Source organism: Thamnophis elegans, chromosome 12, assembly GCF_009769535.1.
Source record: "Thamnophis elegans isolate rThaEle1 chromosome 12, rThaEle1.pri, whole genome shotgun sequence".
In the NCBI taxonomy this organism is placed as follows: domain Eukaryota; kingdom Metazoa; phylum Chordata; class Lepidosauria; order Squamata; family Colubridae; genus Thamnophis; species Thamnophis elegans.
In genome coordinates this window covers 42,932,987-42,949,711 of record NC_045552.1, presented here as the reverse complement: position 1 = coordinate 42,949,711, position 16,725 = coordinate 42,932,987, and the positions used below count along the sequence as shown (strand labels likewise).

At 40.9% G+C, this 16,725-nt stretch overlaps 1 protein-coding gene across 1 annotated transcript in view; it reads right to left on the bottom strand.

Annotated features, from left to right (window-relative positions):
• Nucleotides 1-6,797: 6,797 nt before the first annotated feature.
• Nucleotides 6,798-16,725, bottom strand: part of LOC116516109 (teneurin-1-like) — a 348,491-nt gene continuing 338,563 nt past the window's right edge. Inside the window, 8 exon segments of the mRNA XM_032228512.1 lie at nt 6,798-7,556; nt 7,558-7,717; nt 7,719-7,905; nt 7,908-7,977; nt 7,979-8,077; nt 12,085-12,227; nt 14,682-15,775; nt 15,777-15,897. Of these exon segments, the coding sequence (XP_032084403.1) occupies nt 7,320-7,556; nt 7,558-7,717; nt 7,719-7,905; nt 7,908-7,977; nt 7,979-8,077; nt 12,085-12,227; nt 14,682-15,775; nt 15,777-15,897 (2,111 nt within the window). The 3' untranslated portion in view covers nt 6,798-7,319.

The following is a 16,725-nucleotide window of genomic DNA, read 5'->3' as shown; positions in this document are numbered from 1 at the left end:
AGATCCTGGCTAGAATGGCCAAGATTTTAGCAGTGCTATAGCTACAGTTCTTCATTGGCACAAAAAACGCACAGTGGTTGTGGTCCCTTGCAGTTTTAGAATCCACAGTACAGAACAACAGAGCACCAAATGTTGGAATGATTATTTAGCCCAAACTTTCCCAAAACGGGCTCATTTCAAACATGTTGGAATTTCAACCTCCATCACTCCACAGTGACCCAAAGCTGATTTGGACTGCACAATACAAGGTCCAGAAGAGGCACAGTTAATATGTGTGCTAAACAAGCAATTTTTTAAAGTGAAACCTGTTCAGATATTCTGCACAACTATCCAATCACTACCATCACTTCCATACCCAGGGCTACCCTACAGCGGGGTTTGGAGGGTGAGGTCCCTGGCATGTAAATTATAACATATATTTTATTTCTTTTCCTGAATTTCAGAAGCAGGCAAAATTTTAAAAAGCATTTTCTTACACTACCAGAATTTATTTAATATTTTTTTTCCTAGTTCATATTTATAACACAATATATACCACCTGGGTAATTCTATTATTCATTGGTAAATCCCAATGGAGGCAGGGGAATTAATGTAATCCATTTCACTTCATGGACTTTTGGCATAAAAATGAAGACTACGACATTCAAGGCAGCATTAAAAAACCCTCCACGTTCATTAATATAAAGTGCATTTCCTGCATATAATATATAATATAATAATTATGAACTGTAAGAACTCAAGGCACAAGCTAACAAAATATGTATTACATACTAGAAATGCACAGTTCACGCTAATCACTATTTAATTCAAAACATTTCTTAATTCTGGTTATTTTAAAGCTTTTGCGGGAGACAATCCCTTGATGCTCGAGGTTTCAAATAGTAGACTTGCTTACAAAACTGTAAGCAAAGTGGCTAGTATTGACATCTGAAATCACTGCTCAATAGCATCCTCACCAATAAACATTCTACATAAATGAAGCCCAGAAATGATTTCTGTGAATTCAAAAGTGCAACGGTCTACAGATCTGACGATGCTTTTGAGATTCACCCTGGTGCATGGGAAATGGACCACGGATCGGAAGAATATCGTTGAATACAGTCTACGTCAGAGGTTCCTCAAACGTGGCAACATTAAGACTTGTGGACTTCAACTCTGAGAATTCTCCAGCCAGCAGGCTGGCTGACAATTCTGGAAGTTAAAGTCCACAAATCTTAAAGTTGTCCAAGTTTAGGGACCCCTGGCCTACGTGTTTTCAAATCCTCTGTTCAGTGTTAGCTCACAAGAGAATCCAAACAGAGGCACTGTAAATTCTCAACATTTTTTTTGGGGGGTGGGGGGTGGGGTGACCGGTATCTCTTAATAGTCAGAGGCCAATAAAATGCAGGTACCTCAGTCCTCCTGAGAAGATAAGTTTAGAACTGTTGATATTAGTCAAAGTCAATGGTAAGAATCATACGTTCCATATAGCCAAATAAGCTATGTTCTGTTGAAAGAATGCCGTCATTAGAGTTTTAGCCAATTTTAACGAGCAAGCATTACGCTTTCTGAAATGGTGAACAATTTATTCAACCTCCTCTTTGTTTTGGCTATTAAGATATAGCTATATATTGCTAAAATAACATGGAACCATTTCATCCAACAAACTTAACACGTGTGATAGCATCTGGGCTCACACAACATATTATATCATAGTGTATTTTCCAGTCTATTGAACAAGCCATAATAATCTGATCATACAAAATAAGCCATAAATCATGATTCAAAGGTACAGTAGTTGGAGTCATACAGTGCATCCTGCTAAGCCAAAATGCACTGGGCTTAACATGCTGTGATTGTAGCTTGCAACTCAGTTAGAATAATTGTTAACCTAAGCTTAGAGTGATTTCCTTCTTTTTCTCTCCACCAAATCCTAATATTTCCCACTATTTAACATTGATTGTTGCCTTTATAATTGTTTACAGATTAAAGAGCACCAGCCCCAATACTTGGCTGCATGTCATTGAGTGAGTCGTAGAAGGTAGAAACATCTAGATCAAGAGTCCCCGAAGTGTCAATATAGACCCTCAAGGGTTGATGAGACTATCCAGGTTTTGATAAATGTCTGGGGGTCAAAAGAGGGTCAGAATATGTCTGGAGTCAATATCTGGTCAATAAGCGATGGAAGATTGACTGGGATCAATTAATCTTTGAGGGTATCTATAGAGCTCCATGACAGTTCCTAGTTCTGAAGATGAGGTGGCTAGTGGCAAGACAGTGTCACCCAGGATTAGTTGGTTAGTTACCAATAGGAGTGGCTTAAGTTGTTTCTATTATGGTTCCATCACAGATGTTTAGCCAGAACTTGGTTTTTATCCACCCATTGAGTCCTTCCAAAGACCTGGGATAGACATATGTTCTTCTCTGATGAGTTAAAGATATAGTCTCAGTATATAAGGTGTTCCAAGTAAAGCTGCCATCTGCAATTGACTGATGGTAGTCTTGTCAATGCCGATGGTATTCAAATGCTTCTCCAGTTGTTTTGGGATTTATCCCAGGGGCTTTATTAATATTGGTACTACACTTGCTTTCTTTTGCTACAGCCATTCTACTTCTATTTGCAGGTCTTATAATTTCATTATCTTCTCCAGTTCTTTCTCTTCTCTTCGGCTACTGCCATATCTGCTATCCAGACTTTTTTTTCTTTGATATCAACAATTGTTTACTTTTAGCAGGTGCCTATCTATTTGGATTCTAAAGTCCCATGGTGCTTAGTGTCTTCCTTTTCTACCAGGCAAATAGTATTCTCTTGCTGATCTTCCAATGCACCATTGTTGCTACTTTGTCATGCCCATAGTTTGCAATCAGTCTGGTCTGATCCACTGTTGTCCCCTGTCCCCACCGCTTTTTTGCAGACTGTTGCTGTTTCTCAATCTGGCTTTGTATGCATTTATTCTTAAGGCTGATCTTGTGTAGCCAGAATTAGCCAGCCCCTCTATTTCTTCTTTCATTTCCCCGCTCTTAGTCATTGTTATTACTAATGGTACTAATAATAGTACCATTAGTTAAAGTAGTAACTTGTTACATTATTTCATATAATGAATATTTGGGGGTATGTGTGTGTCAATATAAAATCAAAAACTTCATGAAGAAATCAATGAGTTCATGAGTTTGGAGATCACTGATCCAGAACAATTTAACTGAGTAGATTAAATCTAGTTCATTGAGTAGAATTTTATCTGATTAATCGCTACAAATCCCCTGGCTATATGCTAGATTTGGAATAGATAGATAGAGATAGATAGATAGATAGATAGATAGATAGATAGATAGATAGATGGATGGATGGATGATTGAGATACATGATAGATAAATAGATGATAGAGTGATAGAGATAGATGATAGATAGATGATAGATAGATGATAGATAGATAGATAGATAGATAGATAGATAGATAGATAGATAGATAGATAGATAGATAGATAGATAGATAGTGATAGATGATAGATATATGATAGATAGATAGATAGATAGATAGATAGATAGATAGATAGATAGATAGATAGATAAGATAAGATAGATCTTGTCAGGAATTAACAGCAAACCACTTTTGCCAAGGAAACTATACAGATCCAGTATGTCCATGAAATGACCAGGTGAATCTGTCTCAAGGTAGATTTTACTTTTAAAAAGAAAGCATCCTAATACTTAAAGATAGTAATTTAAAATGTCTTGCTAAGGCACTAAGACATGAATCTGTAATTCACTTGTGCCATGGCAAAGCCAGACATCAGCTGCCTTTAATCTCTAACACTTTTATTACTGCTATTTAGTTAGATTTCTGATTTTGTTTATTGATGTGTATAGTCTTGATCATATTTATTACCGATATAAATCAGGTTGGGCACAACATGCTCGGTGATAATGGCTGTTTATAAATCTCACTGTAAACCCACAAGATAAAATTATTAGTGGGGGGGGGGAATCTTCCAGCGACTTGCCCCCAAATTGTTGACATAAATACTAATTAAGCTACAAACAGCATATTTGAAGGACCAGAAATGCCAGAGGCTCCCTGCAAACATCTATCTATTCTATTCTCAACATTTCATTTTGTCCTGGAAAGGTCCATAATATTCATACCAATCGTTTATAATGGGATGACATATCCTCGCGGAGGATTTATTAAAAGACTTCGCCAAATCCTGCCCCTAATGTTTGAAAAATCCTTGATTCCTGAGAAACCAGGCCTTCTTATTTTGGTACCCCTTTTAAAATATCCAGAAGGAAAAAAAAATGACATTTTCATCCACTGCCTATTTCTCTGAAGAATTTCTTGGTCAAGTTGGAGGCCGTACAATTGAATACATCCTTGCCTGAGATGACAATAATTCTTTTTTCTCCAGGGTGAGTACACAAGACGCTTTTTTTTTCTTGGTGGCATGGTGGAGAGAAAGAGATGGCAGAGTGTTGGGTACTGCAAGTCTACCATGAGGCGACTAGAACTTCTCTATTTGTACTGTCTTTCCCCGAAAATAAGACCCCTGTCTTATTTTCTTTTGACCCCCAAAATAAGCGCTTGGCCTTATTTTCAGGGAGGTCTTGTTATTTTTGAGGTGCAGGAGGCAACAAGCGTGGTCACCTCATGGCTGCGGCTGTGTTGCAATATTTTCAGGGAGGGCTTATTTTAGTGCATTTGCTCAAAAGCCCAATTGGGCTTATTGTCGGGAGGTCTTATTTTGGGGAAAACAAGATAGATTTCTGAAGAATTTTTCCCTCTTTCTGTCTCATGTGCATCTCTTATTTTGCTCCAGCCTACATGTAGTCCTCAATTTACAACAATTCGTTCAGTGTACTTTTCAAAGGAACAATGGCACTGAAAAGGGTAACTCTTGGCCGTTTTTTCAGCTTATGACCTTTTCAGCATCCCCAAGGTCACATGATCAAATTTAGAAGCTTGGCAACTGGCTCCTATTTATGATGGTTGCTGGGTCCCACAGTCATGTGATCATCTTTTGGGACCTTCGACAAGCAAAGTCAATGAAGAAGACAGGTCACTTAACAACCATGTTACTAACTTAACAACAGAAGTGATTCACTTAACACTGTGGCAAGAAAGGTGAAAAATTGGGCAAAATTCACATAACAACAGTTTTTGCTTAGCAACTGAAACTTGTGGTCGTAGGTAAGAATTACCTGCATATGGACAGGAGGAAAGAGTGGGTATAGAATGAAACATCAACATAACGTTATTTCTCTAATGGTGCTTCTGCATCAAACTGAGAATCTATCATGGATTCCAGGAACAGGACATGACATAATGTTTTTAAGATCTAGGGAGCAGCTGTCTCTGGCCAGAATGTCATTAATATAGCTTGTTAGATCACAGATTATACAACACAACAAATTCCTTAGCGGTTATGGAATTTACTGAAAGGAAGTTCTCAAATAGCAATTGGTGTCTTGTTCACCTGATCCAGAATTCTTCATGAAAAATTTATTTTCCTGATGAACAAGAACTTGTGGCATGTGTTTGAAGATTGGGGAAAATCTCACTTTGGAGGAGTCAAAATGAGATGTAACTGCAAACATTTTGAAGGCTGCATTCGGTATTGCAATCAGTCCTCTGGCTAACCACCCATGCGGTAAAGATACGGTAACTGCTATTCAATTTCAAATACTTGCAAGCTTGCAATAAGAATTTTAAGACTAACATTCCCTGCTTTTCCATTGAATATATTCAAAGTATTATATCTGACGGCCCGATCATTAGAATTCTTCGATTTCTACAATCCTGACCATGTTTTAACTGCTCCTATAATGAAACTAGATCTATAAAAAAAAGAATTAATGACTTCAAAGGAAGTCTGCCCCATTTAGGGATAGATCACTGATCCAGCAAATTTCTGATCTGATATTATTTTTTTATGAAGATCCATAAAATTACACTGGCTGAACTTATAGAGGGAGGGAGCTAGCATTTTCCTTTTGAAGCTTTATGAGACGGTTTAAGAGGTTCCTTTCAATCTTGTTTACAACATTTATTTTTTTAGAAAATTGATAGTCATATCTGCTTTCTGCGCAGCCTTAAAACTAGCCACACAACCACAAAGTAGGTGTGGTCATCCCAGGAAGTACTAGAATAGAAACCTCTACTAGCACTGCTATAAACTTCCTATAATTTTTAATTATGAATAACAAAGATCAGGGGACTCTAAGCTTGACAACTTTAAGACTTGTGGACTTCAACTCCCAGAGTTCTCCAGCCAACTGGAGAATTCTGGGAGTTGAAGTGTACTGCTTCTGGGAGTTGAAGCATAGCTGGCTGGAGAATTCTGGGAGTTGAAGTCCACAAGTCTTAAAGTTGTCAAGTTTAGGGAACCCCTGACATAGATGGTATATTGGCTGCACCACAAAGTTACTAAAGTAAATGCAACCTGACTTTCTATCCAAGTGCTCTTTTTATTTATTTATTTTATTCATTTCTTCCCGACAAAAGGAAAAAAAAAAGATGACATTTCTGGTAATTGGCATTCATCCCTAGCTAAGGTCCATTCTGTTCATGAACTCAGAACCAATACATGAATTCTTAAAAAAAAAAAACCTCGGATTCCAAGCAGAATTCATTTTAATCTTTTCTTATAAGGCAACAACTAAAATTTGGATTTATTTTCAATTGACTAAACGACTGTGGCTAAACGGTTCATATATTGTGTTTCCCCCCAACTAAGTCAGGGTCTTATTTTCTTTTGACCCTGCCGAAATAAGCACTTGGCATTGTTTTCGGGGAGGTCTTATTATTTTTGAGGTGCAGGAGGGTGGCGAGCGTGGTCACCTCATGGCTGCTGCTGTGCTGCAATATTTTCAGGGAGGGCTTATTTTCAGGAGGGGAAGATAGTTTTGAGAGGGGTCCTGAGTGGAACCAGCAATTCACGGCACTGGCTCCATCCCTTTTTATATGTTGTAGGCAAACTAAGTAACCAACAAGCTATTCTGAAAGAAAGGAAAGGAGACAGTTTGTTAAATATTTTGCCCATCTGGATTCTCTCGGATTGATGTTCAACACTGAGAATGCTGCACCCACAACCTGAATATAAACTGCCTTAGAACAAAGAACCATTGCCATCTCCCAAAGCATTAAACAAACTATATTAAAAATGACCATCTTCTGTCACATTTAAAGGCAGTAGGATATGTTTCTTTTCCCCCTCTATATTTATATATACACAGAGTTCTGCTCTAGAAAAACCAATACAATAACTGTTACTTAACATCTTCATTTAAAAACAGGCAGTCTTTGGTGATGTGAAGGCAGGAAAACATGTCGCTTGTAGGTCTGTTACCTTCTGCCTATTTCACTCTGTCTCATAAAGTGAATAGTGTTGGCACTGTCTGCAAGTTCTAGATACTGCTCCACAGATAAGACAAAATATCCGTCATAACCCTGCACTTTCCCAGTGCTCAAAAGCTGTTGCTTCTCCCCCTCGGTCCAAGCCCTTGTACCTTCTTCACCATCTTGCAGTCGCTTTTGTTCCTTAGTCCAAGCTTGTAGCACAGCTCTTTGACGGGCGATCTCACAAGACGTGGTTTTTCTCCTCTTCGATAGTCGTACCGTATCGAACATTAAAGCACAAAAAACCATGCTGGAGTTGGATGTCCGCAAATCGCCTTGTCCTCCCGTTGATGACCGAAGTCATCTGTGACACCGTGACATTGACCCGTTGTCCAAGATCCGCCGCCCCCCGTGTTGCCGATGAGAGAGAGGTCTTCTTCCAAAGACCCGAGTTTGATGAAGTAGTGCGTGTCTCGTCCATCGATGGTGAAGTGGAGGTTCTCCAGGTAATGAGCGCCGTTGAGGATGGCAGCGATGCGTCGGCTGTCCTCAATGGCTACGCCAATAATGTCTGCTGTTACCTGCCCATCTTAATTGCAAATTTGATGCCCTTCCCAAAGACCGAAGGAACGGCAGCAAATTGGGGCTGTCCTTGCCCGCTCTGTACATCGGCTGACACTGTATTTGGGGGTCATGGGAAGCTGGTCCAAGGAAATGAAGTTCCGGAGTTGTTTCTGTAGTTCACACTGAATGCCAAGAATAGTCTGGGAAGAAGGAAGGAAGCAAGGGAGGGAGGGAGGGAGGGAGAAAGGAGGGAGGGAAGGAAGAAAGAAGGAGGCAGAGAGGGAAGGAAGGGAAAGAGAAAAGGAAGGAAGGAAGGAAGGAAAGAAAGAAAGAAAGAAGAAAGAAAGGAGGGCATAGCAGGGAAGGAAGAGAATAAAGAGAAGGAAGGAAGGAAAGAGAAAAGGAAGGAAGGAAGAACGAAGGAAGCAGAGAGGGAGAAAGGGAGATTAAAGAGAAGGAGGAAGGAAAGAAGGGAGGAAGGTAAGAACGGAGAATAAAGAGAAGGAAGGAAAGGAAAGAAAGGAAGGAAGGAAAAAAAGAAGGAGACAGAGAGGGAAGGAAGGAAGAAGGACAATAAAGAGAAGAAAGGAGGGAGACAGTGAAAAGGAAGGGGAGTAAAGAGAAGGAGGATGGAAATAAAGGAAGAAGACAGTATCAAAAGTGAATGTAGTTTCTTAGAGCAACCACAACACAATACCAACTTTTCATTGAATGTACCGCATGGGAATTTCCAAACATTGGTGCAGGAAAGTTGTCACGACTAACAGTGTAGAGCATGGATGTGGACGCACATTCTGCAAGATTGATGAAATGAGAAAACAAATGGCACTGGAAGCCACATTTCCAGATGCCTGCTCTTTGAGACGTATTTGCGAGTTTCCAGAAATGAACAACTGATCTAAAATGTGTCACTTTATTGACTGGATATGGAACTGCTTGGCTTGCGCTTACTGAACATTTTGTACAGCAGAGAATTATTTCCTGCAAATAATGCCGAAATTGTAGATTTTAGTGAAGCTGTGCTTGAGAATGAGTGTCCCCTTCCAGTTACAGATAATGGCCATTCCTGACTTAAGGTTTGTTTGGTATGATGTGATTAAAACATTTAAAATGCCCCACTGTCACTCAAGGCAATTTTTTGCCTCCTGTATTTCAGGTTGGGAAGAAATGGGGTTACAAAATAATTCTTCATAACCAAAAGGCAATGTATTGTGTCTCTGAGCACTGGGACTATGCTCAAGAGAGTTGTGTTATTAGTTTAAAAGGGAGGGAGGGAGGGAGGAAGGAGGGAGGAGGGAGGGAGGGATGGAGGGAAGAAAGCCAAGACCAATACAAGTGCCATGTGGAAGGAAGGAAGGAAGGAAGGAAGGAATGAAGGAAGGAAGGAAGGAAGGAGGGAGGTGAGGGAGGGAGGAAAAGACCAAGACCAATGCAAGTGCCATATGGAAGGAATGAAGGGAAGGAAGGAAGGAAGCAAAGAGGAAGGAAGGAGGGAGGGAGGAAAAGACCAGACCAATACCAGTGCCATGTTGAAGGAAGGAAGGAAGGAAGGAAGGAGGAAGGAAGTAGGGAGGGAGGAAAAGACCAAGACCAATACAAGTGCCATTGCGAAGGAAGGAAGGAAGGAAGGAAGGAAGCAAGAGGAAGGAAGGAGGGAGGAAAAGACCAAGACCACTACAAGTGCCATGTGGAAGGAAGGAAGACGGAAGGAAGGAAGAAGGAAGCAAAGAGGAAGGAAGGAGGGAGGAAAAGACCAGACCAATACAAGTGCCATGTGGAAGGAAGGAAGGAAGAGGGAGGGAGCAGGTAGGCAGGCAGGCAGGAAGGAAGGAAGGAAGGAGGGAGGGAGGGAGGGAGGGAGGGAGGAAAAAGACCAAGGACCAATACAAGGTCCTGTGGAAGGAAGGAAGAAGGAAGGAAGGAAGGAAAGAGAAGGAGGGAGGGAGGAAAACCAAGACCAATACAAGTGCCATGCGGAAGGAAGGAAGGAAGGAAGGAGAATCTTTCACAGAATCTTTGCATACGTCCATTCCAAATCAATTGTCAAGCACCAGGGAAATCAGGAGGACCCAGCCAGTTCAAATGAGCATATGATTTATTGCAAGATTAAGCTCTCTACAAGAATCTGAACTACTAAACAGCCAAAGGAAATTTGTGGTAGATAAGGATAGAAGGAATTCAAGGTGGGCTGATCTCTTGTGGGTGCGAGGGGACTGATGACACATTTGACCCCTCTCTCGAGCTCAGCCTGGTCATCTCCTACATCTAGAGCCGTGTGGCACAGTGGTTAGAATGTAGCCATTGCAGGCTAATTCGGCCAATTGCCAGCAGTTCAATCCTGACCAGCTCAAAATTCAATCCTTCCAAAGTCGGTAAAATGAGGACCCAGATTTGTTGGGGGCCATATGCTGATTCAACTGCTTAGAGAGCTATAAAGCACTGTGAAGCGGTATATAAGTCTAATTGCTATTGCTCTTCCTTCCTTTCCTCTCTCCTTCCCTCCTTCCAGTGGTTTAAAATGCAGTATTGCAGGCTAATTCTGCCCACTGCAGCAGTTCAATTCTGACCGGCTCAAGGTTGACTCAGCCTTCCATCCTTCTCAGGTGGGTAAAATGAGGACCCAGTTGTTGGGGAAATATGCTGACTCTGTAAACTGCTTAGAGAGGGCTGGTAAAGCACTGCGAAGCAGTATATAAATGCTATTGCTATCAATAAGGTACATCAATGAATGGAACATCTGCCAAGACCATTCACTATCAGAGAAAGAACAACTGCAAAAACTACTTCTCCATCTTTGCTGAAATACTCTGGCTTTATAAGCCTACAAGAGCGCTACGTGATTTGTGCACATATTTGTATTTGCCCTGTGAATTCCCTCTCCCACTTGTGATATTATTATGCCTATCATTGGTGTCACCCGCCTTCTCCAACTTATTTACCCCTGTCTGTGCTGTATTAAATGTTATTTTCAGGTTCTGGCCACACATAAAATAAGTTGTTTTGATATGGGGATCCCATGAGTCATTCTTTTGGTATATAGACCAAGGTACCTGTCTGGTCGTACCCCCTTATACAAGTAACATCAAATAGGATTGAGCCAAGTCTTTTACCTCGCCGCTCTGCAGTTGCAGAGATGCTCCTTGTAAGCATAGGATGGATCTCCCATATCTGACCATTGTGTCAGCCGTTCGAATCTCGCTCTTGTAAATATCTCCCTAAGATTTTTGGCAATTGCAACGTCAAATAGCTGTCACTTGAAAGTATGCTTGTATTTGCTCAGCCATTCAAGTTAGCCACCTTACTAAGGGTAGCTATATCATTTTGGTGCTTCGATACCCTTAATTCTTTGGGCAGCTCTTGTTTTTTTTGGTTGTTCTCCTATTATGCAAGAGACAGGAAGAATTTCTTACAAATATTTGTTAGTTTGGTGATCCAGGAGATTTGTGATTGTAATTTTATTTGCTCCAGAAGACATAACTTGGGGAGTCTATCAGTCTCCAATTCATTGACTTTGCACCAGTAGTTATACGCTCTAATTTTGGATAGTGCATGAATTGCATGAAGTTTTACAAGACAAGTACTCCAACTCCTCTGATCGTAATAAAATTCCGTATACCACCAGGCTTGAAATTTTAGGCCTGGATAACCTTGAACTAGTGCACAAGATAATCTGCCATAATGTCCTACCTATTAATGACTACTTTTACTTCATCTGCAATAACACAAGGGCTATCCATAGATACAAACTAAATGTAATCCACTCTAAACTTGATTGCAGGAAAACGATTTCAGCAATAGAGTAGTAAATGTTGGAACATCCTACCCGATCCTGTTGTTAGTTCCTCTAACCCCCAAACCTTTTACCTTATGCTGTCTACCGTGGACCTACCATGTTTCTTAAGAGGTCCCTAAGGGGTGTGCATAAGGGCACCAGCGTACCTACCATCCTGTCCTATTGTCCCCATTGATATGTACTCTTTTTATGTGTTTATGGCTATATTTTTGATTATTTATATCCATTTATTTGTGCCATTTTTTTCATGTGTTTTTCATAGTTGTTTCCTTGTACTTGTTGACAAAACTATAAATAAATAAATAAATGAATGAATAAGTAAATAAATAAATAAATTCCCAATCCAGCTCTAACTGCTGCATTGATTGTCTTCAGCCTTCTCCAGCTTAGATCCTTCAGAAGCCTTTGACTTACCTTTCCAGGATCCCACTCTTGGGTCTTGGTTTGAAGCTGCAAAAGCTCATAGGTTGTGTCCACGGTGTCCATCTCTGGCTTTGGGAACCCAGGAAGGACATTGTGAAGCTGGAATCCAAACAGTTCAAGCCAACTTCCGATATCTATCAAGGGAACCAAGAAGGGTTCGATTGGTATAAACGCCAGTGTAAAAGCAAAGAATTCCTAAACATTAAACCCTTGTTTAAACATTAAACAAGTGTTAATCTTCTTTGATTAAGATCTCTTAAGAAACTTGAATACTGGAAACACTGTGGTGAAACAAACTTTCCCAAATATTAAAAAGTCTCTAAATATTTCTGTCTGGGAAAAGGGAGTGAAAAAAAGATTAACAAAATCTGACTGAAATGTTTGGAAGAGTAGGTAGCAGTTATCAGCCTTGTAGGGTAGTCCAGTTGGGAAGCATGCCCAGATTCAGATCAATATAGTGGGAAGGGACTTTATAGGTCATCTAGTCCAACCCCCCAAAGCAGGAGACCCTACACCAGGAGTGTCAAACTCAATTTCATTGAGGGCCGCATTAGAGCTGTGGTTGACCCCAAGCGTGGCTGACTGGGTAGGTGTGGCTGACTAGGTGGGTGTGGCCAGCTTGATTGCACTCCCCAAACTGCTGGCATATTTCCTCTTTGCATTGGGTAGAGCGGGCCGAAGCGACACGGGCTGGCCATTTACATTTTCCAGGACGGCCCCGAGGGCAGGCCGGACCCAGCCCATGGCCCTTGTGTTTGACACCCCTGCCCTACACCATTTCTGACAGATGGAAGTCCAATCTCTTCTTGAAAGCTTCCGGTGATGAAGCTCCCACAACTTCTGAAGGCAACTTCTGTTCCATGAATTGGTTGTTGATAGATGAACTAATTCCACTTTATTGTAAAGTTACATTAACTGAATCGTTCAAGTCTGAAAGTATGTTTCTCCCCCTCACCTTTACAGAAAAACTAGGGAAGGTCCAATAATGGAGTTCTGTGGGCATGGCTTGGTGGGTGTGCAGGGGAAGGATATTGTAAAATCTCCATTCCCTCCTCACTCCAGGGGAAGGTTACTGCAAAATCCCCATTCTCTCCCGATCAGCTGGGACTCAGGAGGCAGAGAATAGATGGGGGGTGGGGCCAGCCAGAGGTGGTATTTACAGGTTCTCCAAATTAGACGAAATTTTCTGCCACCGGTTCTCAAGAACTGGTCAGAACCTGCTGAATATCACCTCTGGGAAGGTCCCTTTTGATATGCTTGCCACATCCTATTCCTGCTGTGGGCTCATCTGCCTCTTATCGCTTCCCCTGTCTGCTGCTTTCCCCACGGTCTCCCACGACTATTCCCCCACACCATAACTGTAGCTCTCCTCTGCTGTAATAAGAGTCATGACCTGTACTAAGTATGGAATAGTCCTGCGCTGTACAATTTCTTCCTTTGCTTGCCTCTTTAAATTATGTAACATGGATGAAATATTTAAAACGTACAGCAGGGCATCACGACTATTTAAACTTTTAAGGAAGTGCAGGTACATTTGTTTTCATCTTCCTTCTTCACCTCTTTTTCCTTTGGGGTCATGACTTCTAAATAATCAGCCCGATGGCTCTGACTCTCATGTTGTGCTTTTATTAATTCTTCAGGAGGCTTTTAGCCAAAAAGAAAAGGAGACGATTGCTTCTCAGTTGGAAAACCGCAGTGCTACGTACTTTCCATTTCAGTTCCTTCATAAAGGAAAGGAAGTAGCAGAATTTCTCAACAACCAAAAAATCTTCCCTCAGCCAATTTCATTCCTGTCCCTGCTGAAATACCCCACACTCCCTTTGTCTTGATCAGCACTAACTGAAATTAATACGATCTACAGGTAGGGTCTCCAACTTTGGCCATTTTAAGACTTGTGGACTTCAACTCCCAGAATTCCGTGGCTGGCTGGGGAATTCTGGGAGTTGAAGTCCACAAGTCTTAAAGGTGCCAAGAAGGACCAGGGGACACATGATAGCAGTGTTTCAATATTTGAAGGGGGTCAAGCTATTTTCCAAAGCACCTGAAGGCCAAACAAGGAATAAAGTGACCAAGGAGAGATTCAACTTGGAAATAAGGAGAAATTATCTGACAATGAGAACAATCATCCAGTGGAACAGCTTTCCTCCAGAAGTTGTGGGAGCTTCATCACTGGAGGCTGACAAATGGCAATCCAATCTCTTCTTGAAAGTCTCAAGTGATGAAGCTCCCACAACTTCTGAAGGCAACTTCTGTTCCATTGGTTGATTGCTCTCATTGTCAGAAAATTTTTCCTTATTTCCAGGTTGAATCTCTCCTTGGTCAGTTTCCATCCATTATTCCTTGCCTGGCCTTTGGGTGCTCTGAAAAATAGTTTGACCTCTCTGTGGCAGCCCCTCAAATATTGGAATACTGCTACCATGTCTCCCCTGGTCCTTCTCTTCACTAGACTAGCCACACCCATTTCCTGCAACCGTTCATCGTTAAGAATGATGATTGGATGATTGAGACTCTCCATAGACAGTCTTCAGAAATCTACAATGATTCCACTAACCTCAGTTTAAGCAAATGAATAGCCAGAAATGTCTTACCTGTAGTATATTTAGCCACATCTTGTATTTGACCAGCTGGATAATTATTTTCAAATGCATAAAGGTTAAATGGTTTGGGAACATTCTTCAGTTCTTCCCAGATGCGATGGTTCGGGCTTGTCCAACGTCCAGCAATGACATCATAATCTCTTTGCCCCAAGTGCACCAACTTAGTCAAAGAATTATACAGCCCTCCGTGAAAACCAATCACCACTTCAAAATCTGGGTTGGTGTCCTGGTAGATCTCACCGTAAGGCGTGTAAAGGATTTCTTTGATCACTTGCCCCCGGCTGCTGAAGACAGCCAAGGGTGTCCCTGTGTTGTCACAGGCCACATAATACTCTTCACCACTGCTTAACTCCATAGCTATCAAGTGACCTTGGAGATCGTAATAAAGGGATGTGATTTCTGAACTACTGTGATTGTACAAGTGAGTAATTCTTACTGGGTTGGAGAGATCTGCGTAGAAGAACTGTAAATGTTGACCTAGATTTGACTTGCTGGCTACTCTTCGTCCCAAACCATCGTAGCAAAACTGGACAGTCCAACCAGAAACCCTGTTGTAAGCTCTGCTCAGGAAGCCATTGGAGTTGTACTCAAAAATGTCATTCCCTCTTTGTTTAAGGAAGCCATCTTCATCCACCTTGTACTGAAGGTCTCCTAGCCTTGTGATGCGGTCTCGGAGGTCGTACCTCAAAGGCGTGAGCCGTGCACTGTTCCCGTGGCTGAGCAAGTTGATATTTCCATTGAGGTCATAGCTGTAGCGCCACTGAGTCTTGTCGTTCACAGAGACAGTCTGAAGTTGCCCATCAGCGTCGTATTCATAGAAGTACCTTGTGATGTTGGCGTTTACTCCTACTCGGATGTCACAGATCACCATACGTCCCATGTTGTCATATTGAATGGTCATCCAGTAGGCAATGAATTTCAGAATTTCGTACTGCACTTCTATCACTTGGCCGTTGGCACTGAAAATTTTGGTATGCTTCATCATGGTGGTGATAACTTGATTTAAGTCATAATTGATGACGCTGAATTTCCCAAATTGTTCTGTTTTCCCAGACACGTCTACGTAGCGGTACAGATCGATAGGGTGGCGTTTCGTTGATCATTGCTTGCATGCTGGTTACCCGGAAGTTGTTGTAGCTATAATCAAATCTGGCATTCACCAGACCTTCTTCACTAAATCGGAATATCTGTCGGCCAATTAGAGGTCCTACAGAGAAAAAGTAAAATGGGTAGTTAAGAAGAGAAAGCTGCCCAGGGATGCTGGGGGAGACACATCAATTTAGTCAACCAAGAAGTTAGCAACCAGGGCAATCCATTAGGAGAAAAAAGATCTCAAGAATTATCATAAAGATGCATCTTTATATGCCTAATTAAAAACCCACATAATCGTGAGGAAGCTTCCAAATTCTTCAGACCATTTAAAAGTTGCTCATTTTGTGGGAAGTGGGCACCTTTGGTTTGGATACTATAGGTTTTGGAATAATTACTTAGAATTTAGTTATTAACTATAGTTAAAGTTAATCTATATTAGATATGTTCTTGGAAGCATTTCCTAGTGATATTATATGAAATGATTGTGCTATGAGCAGAGGAGAAAAGGGGATAGAAAAGGGATCAAGTGAAAAACAATAAGATATTACAGAAGAAAGAAGGACTGAAAAAGAAAAATATCCAGATGATTGCACTGAGATTTACAGTGGTACACTAAAAGTAGGCAAGGAAAATTGGTCCTCAAAAAGGGAAAATTAAACAGCAAAGGTGGAAATAGTGGGGAAAGACTGGGGAAAAAACTTGGGAAAGTTACTAGAACAATAAAACTAAAAGGAAGAAAAAAGATTGGGAAGAAAAAACATAGAAATTACAAAAACAAAAAAAGAAAGGAAAAGCTAGGTGAAAGAAGAGATATAAAGAAGTGAAGTTTCTGAGAGACCAAGAGAAAATGGTTAGGAAAGGAGGAAAGAAGGAAAAGGATTTACCAGTAGAATAAAATGAAATATGTTAATATTGTTAATGGCATATAGTTAATATGATGTGA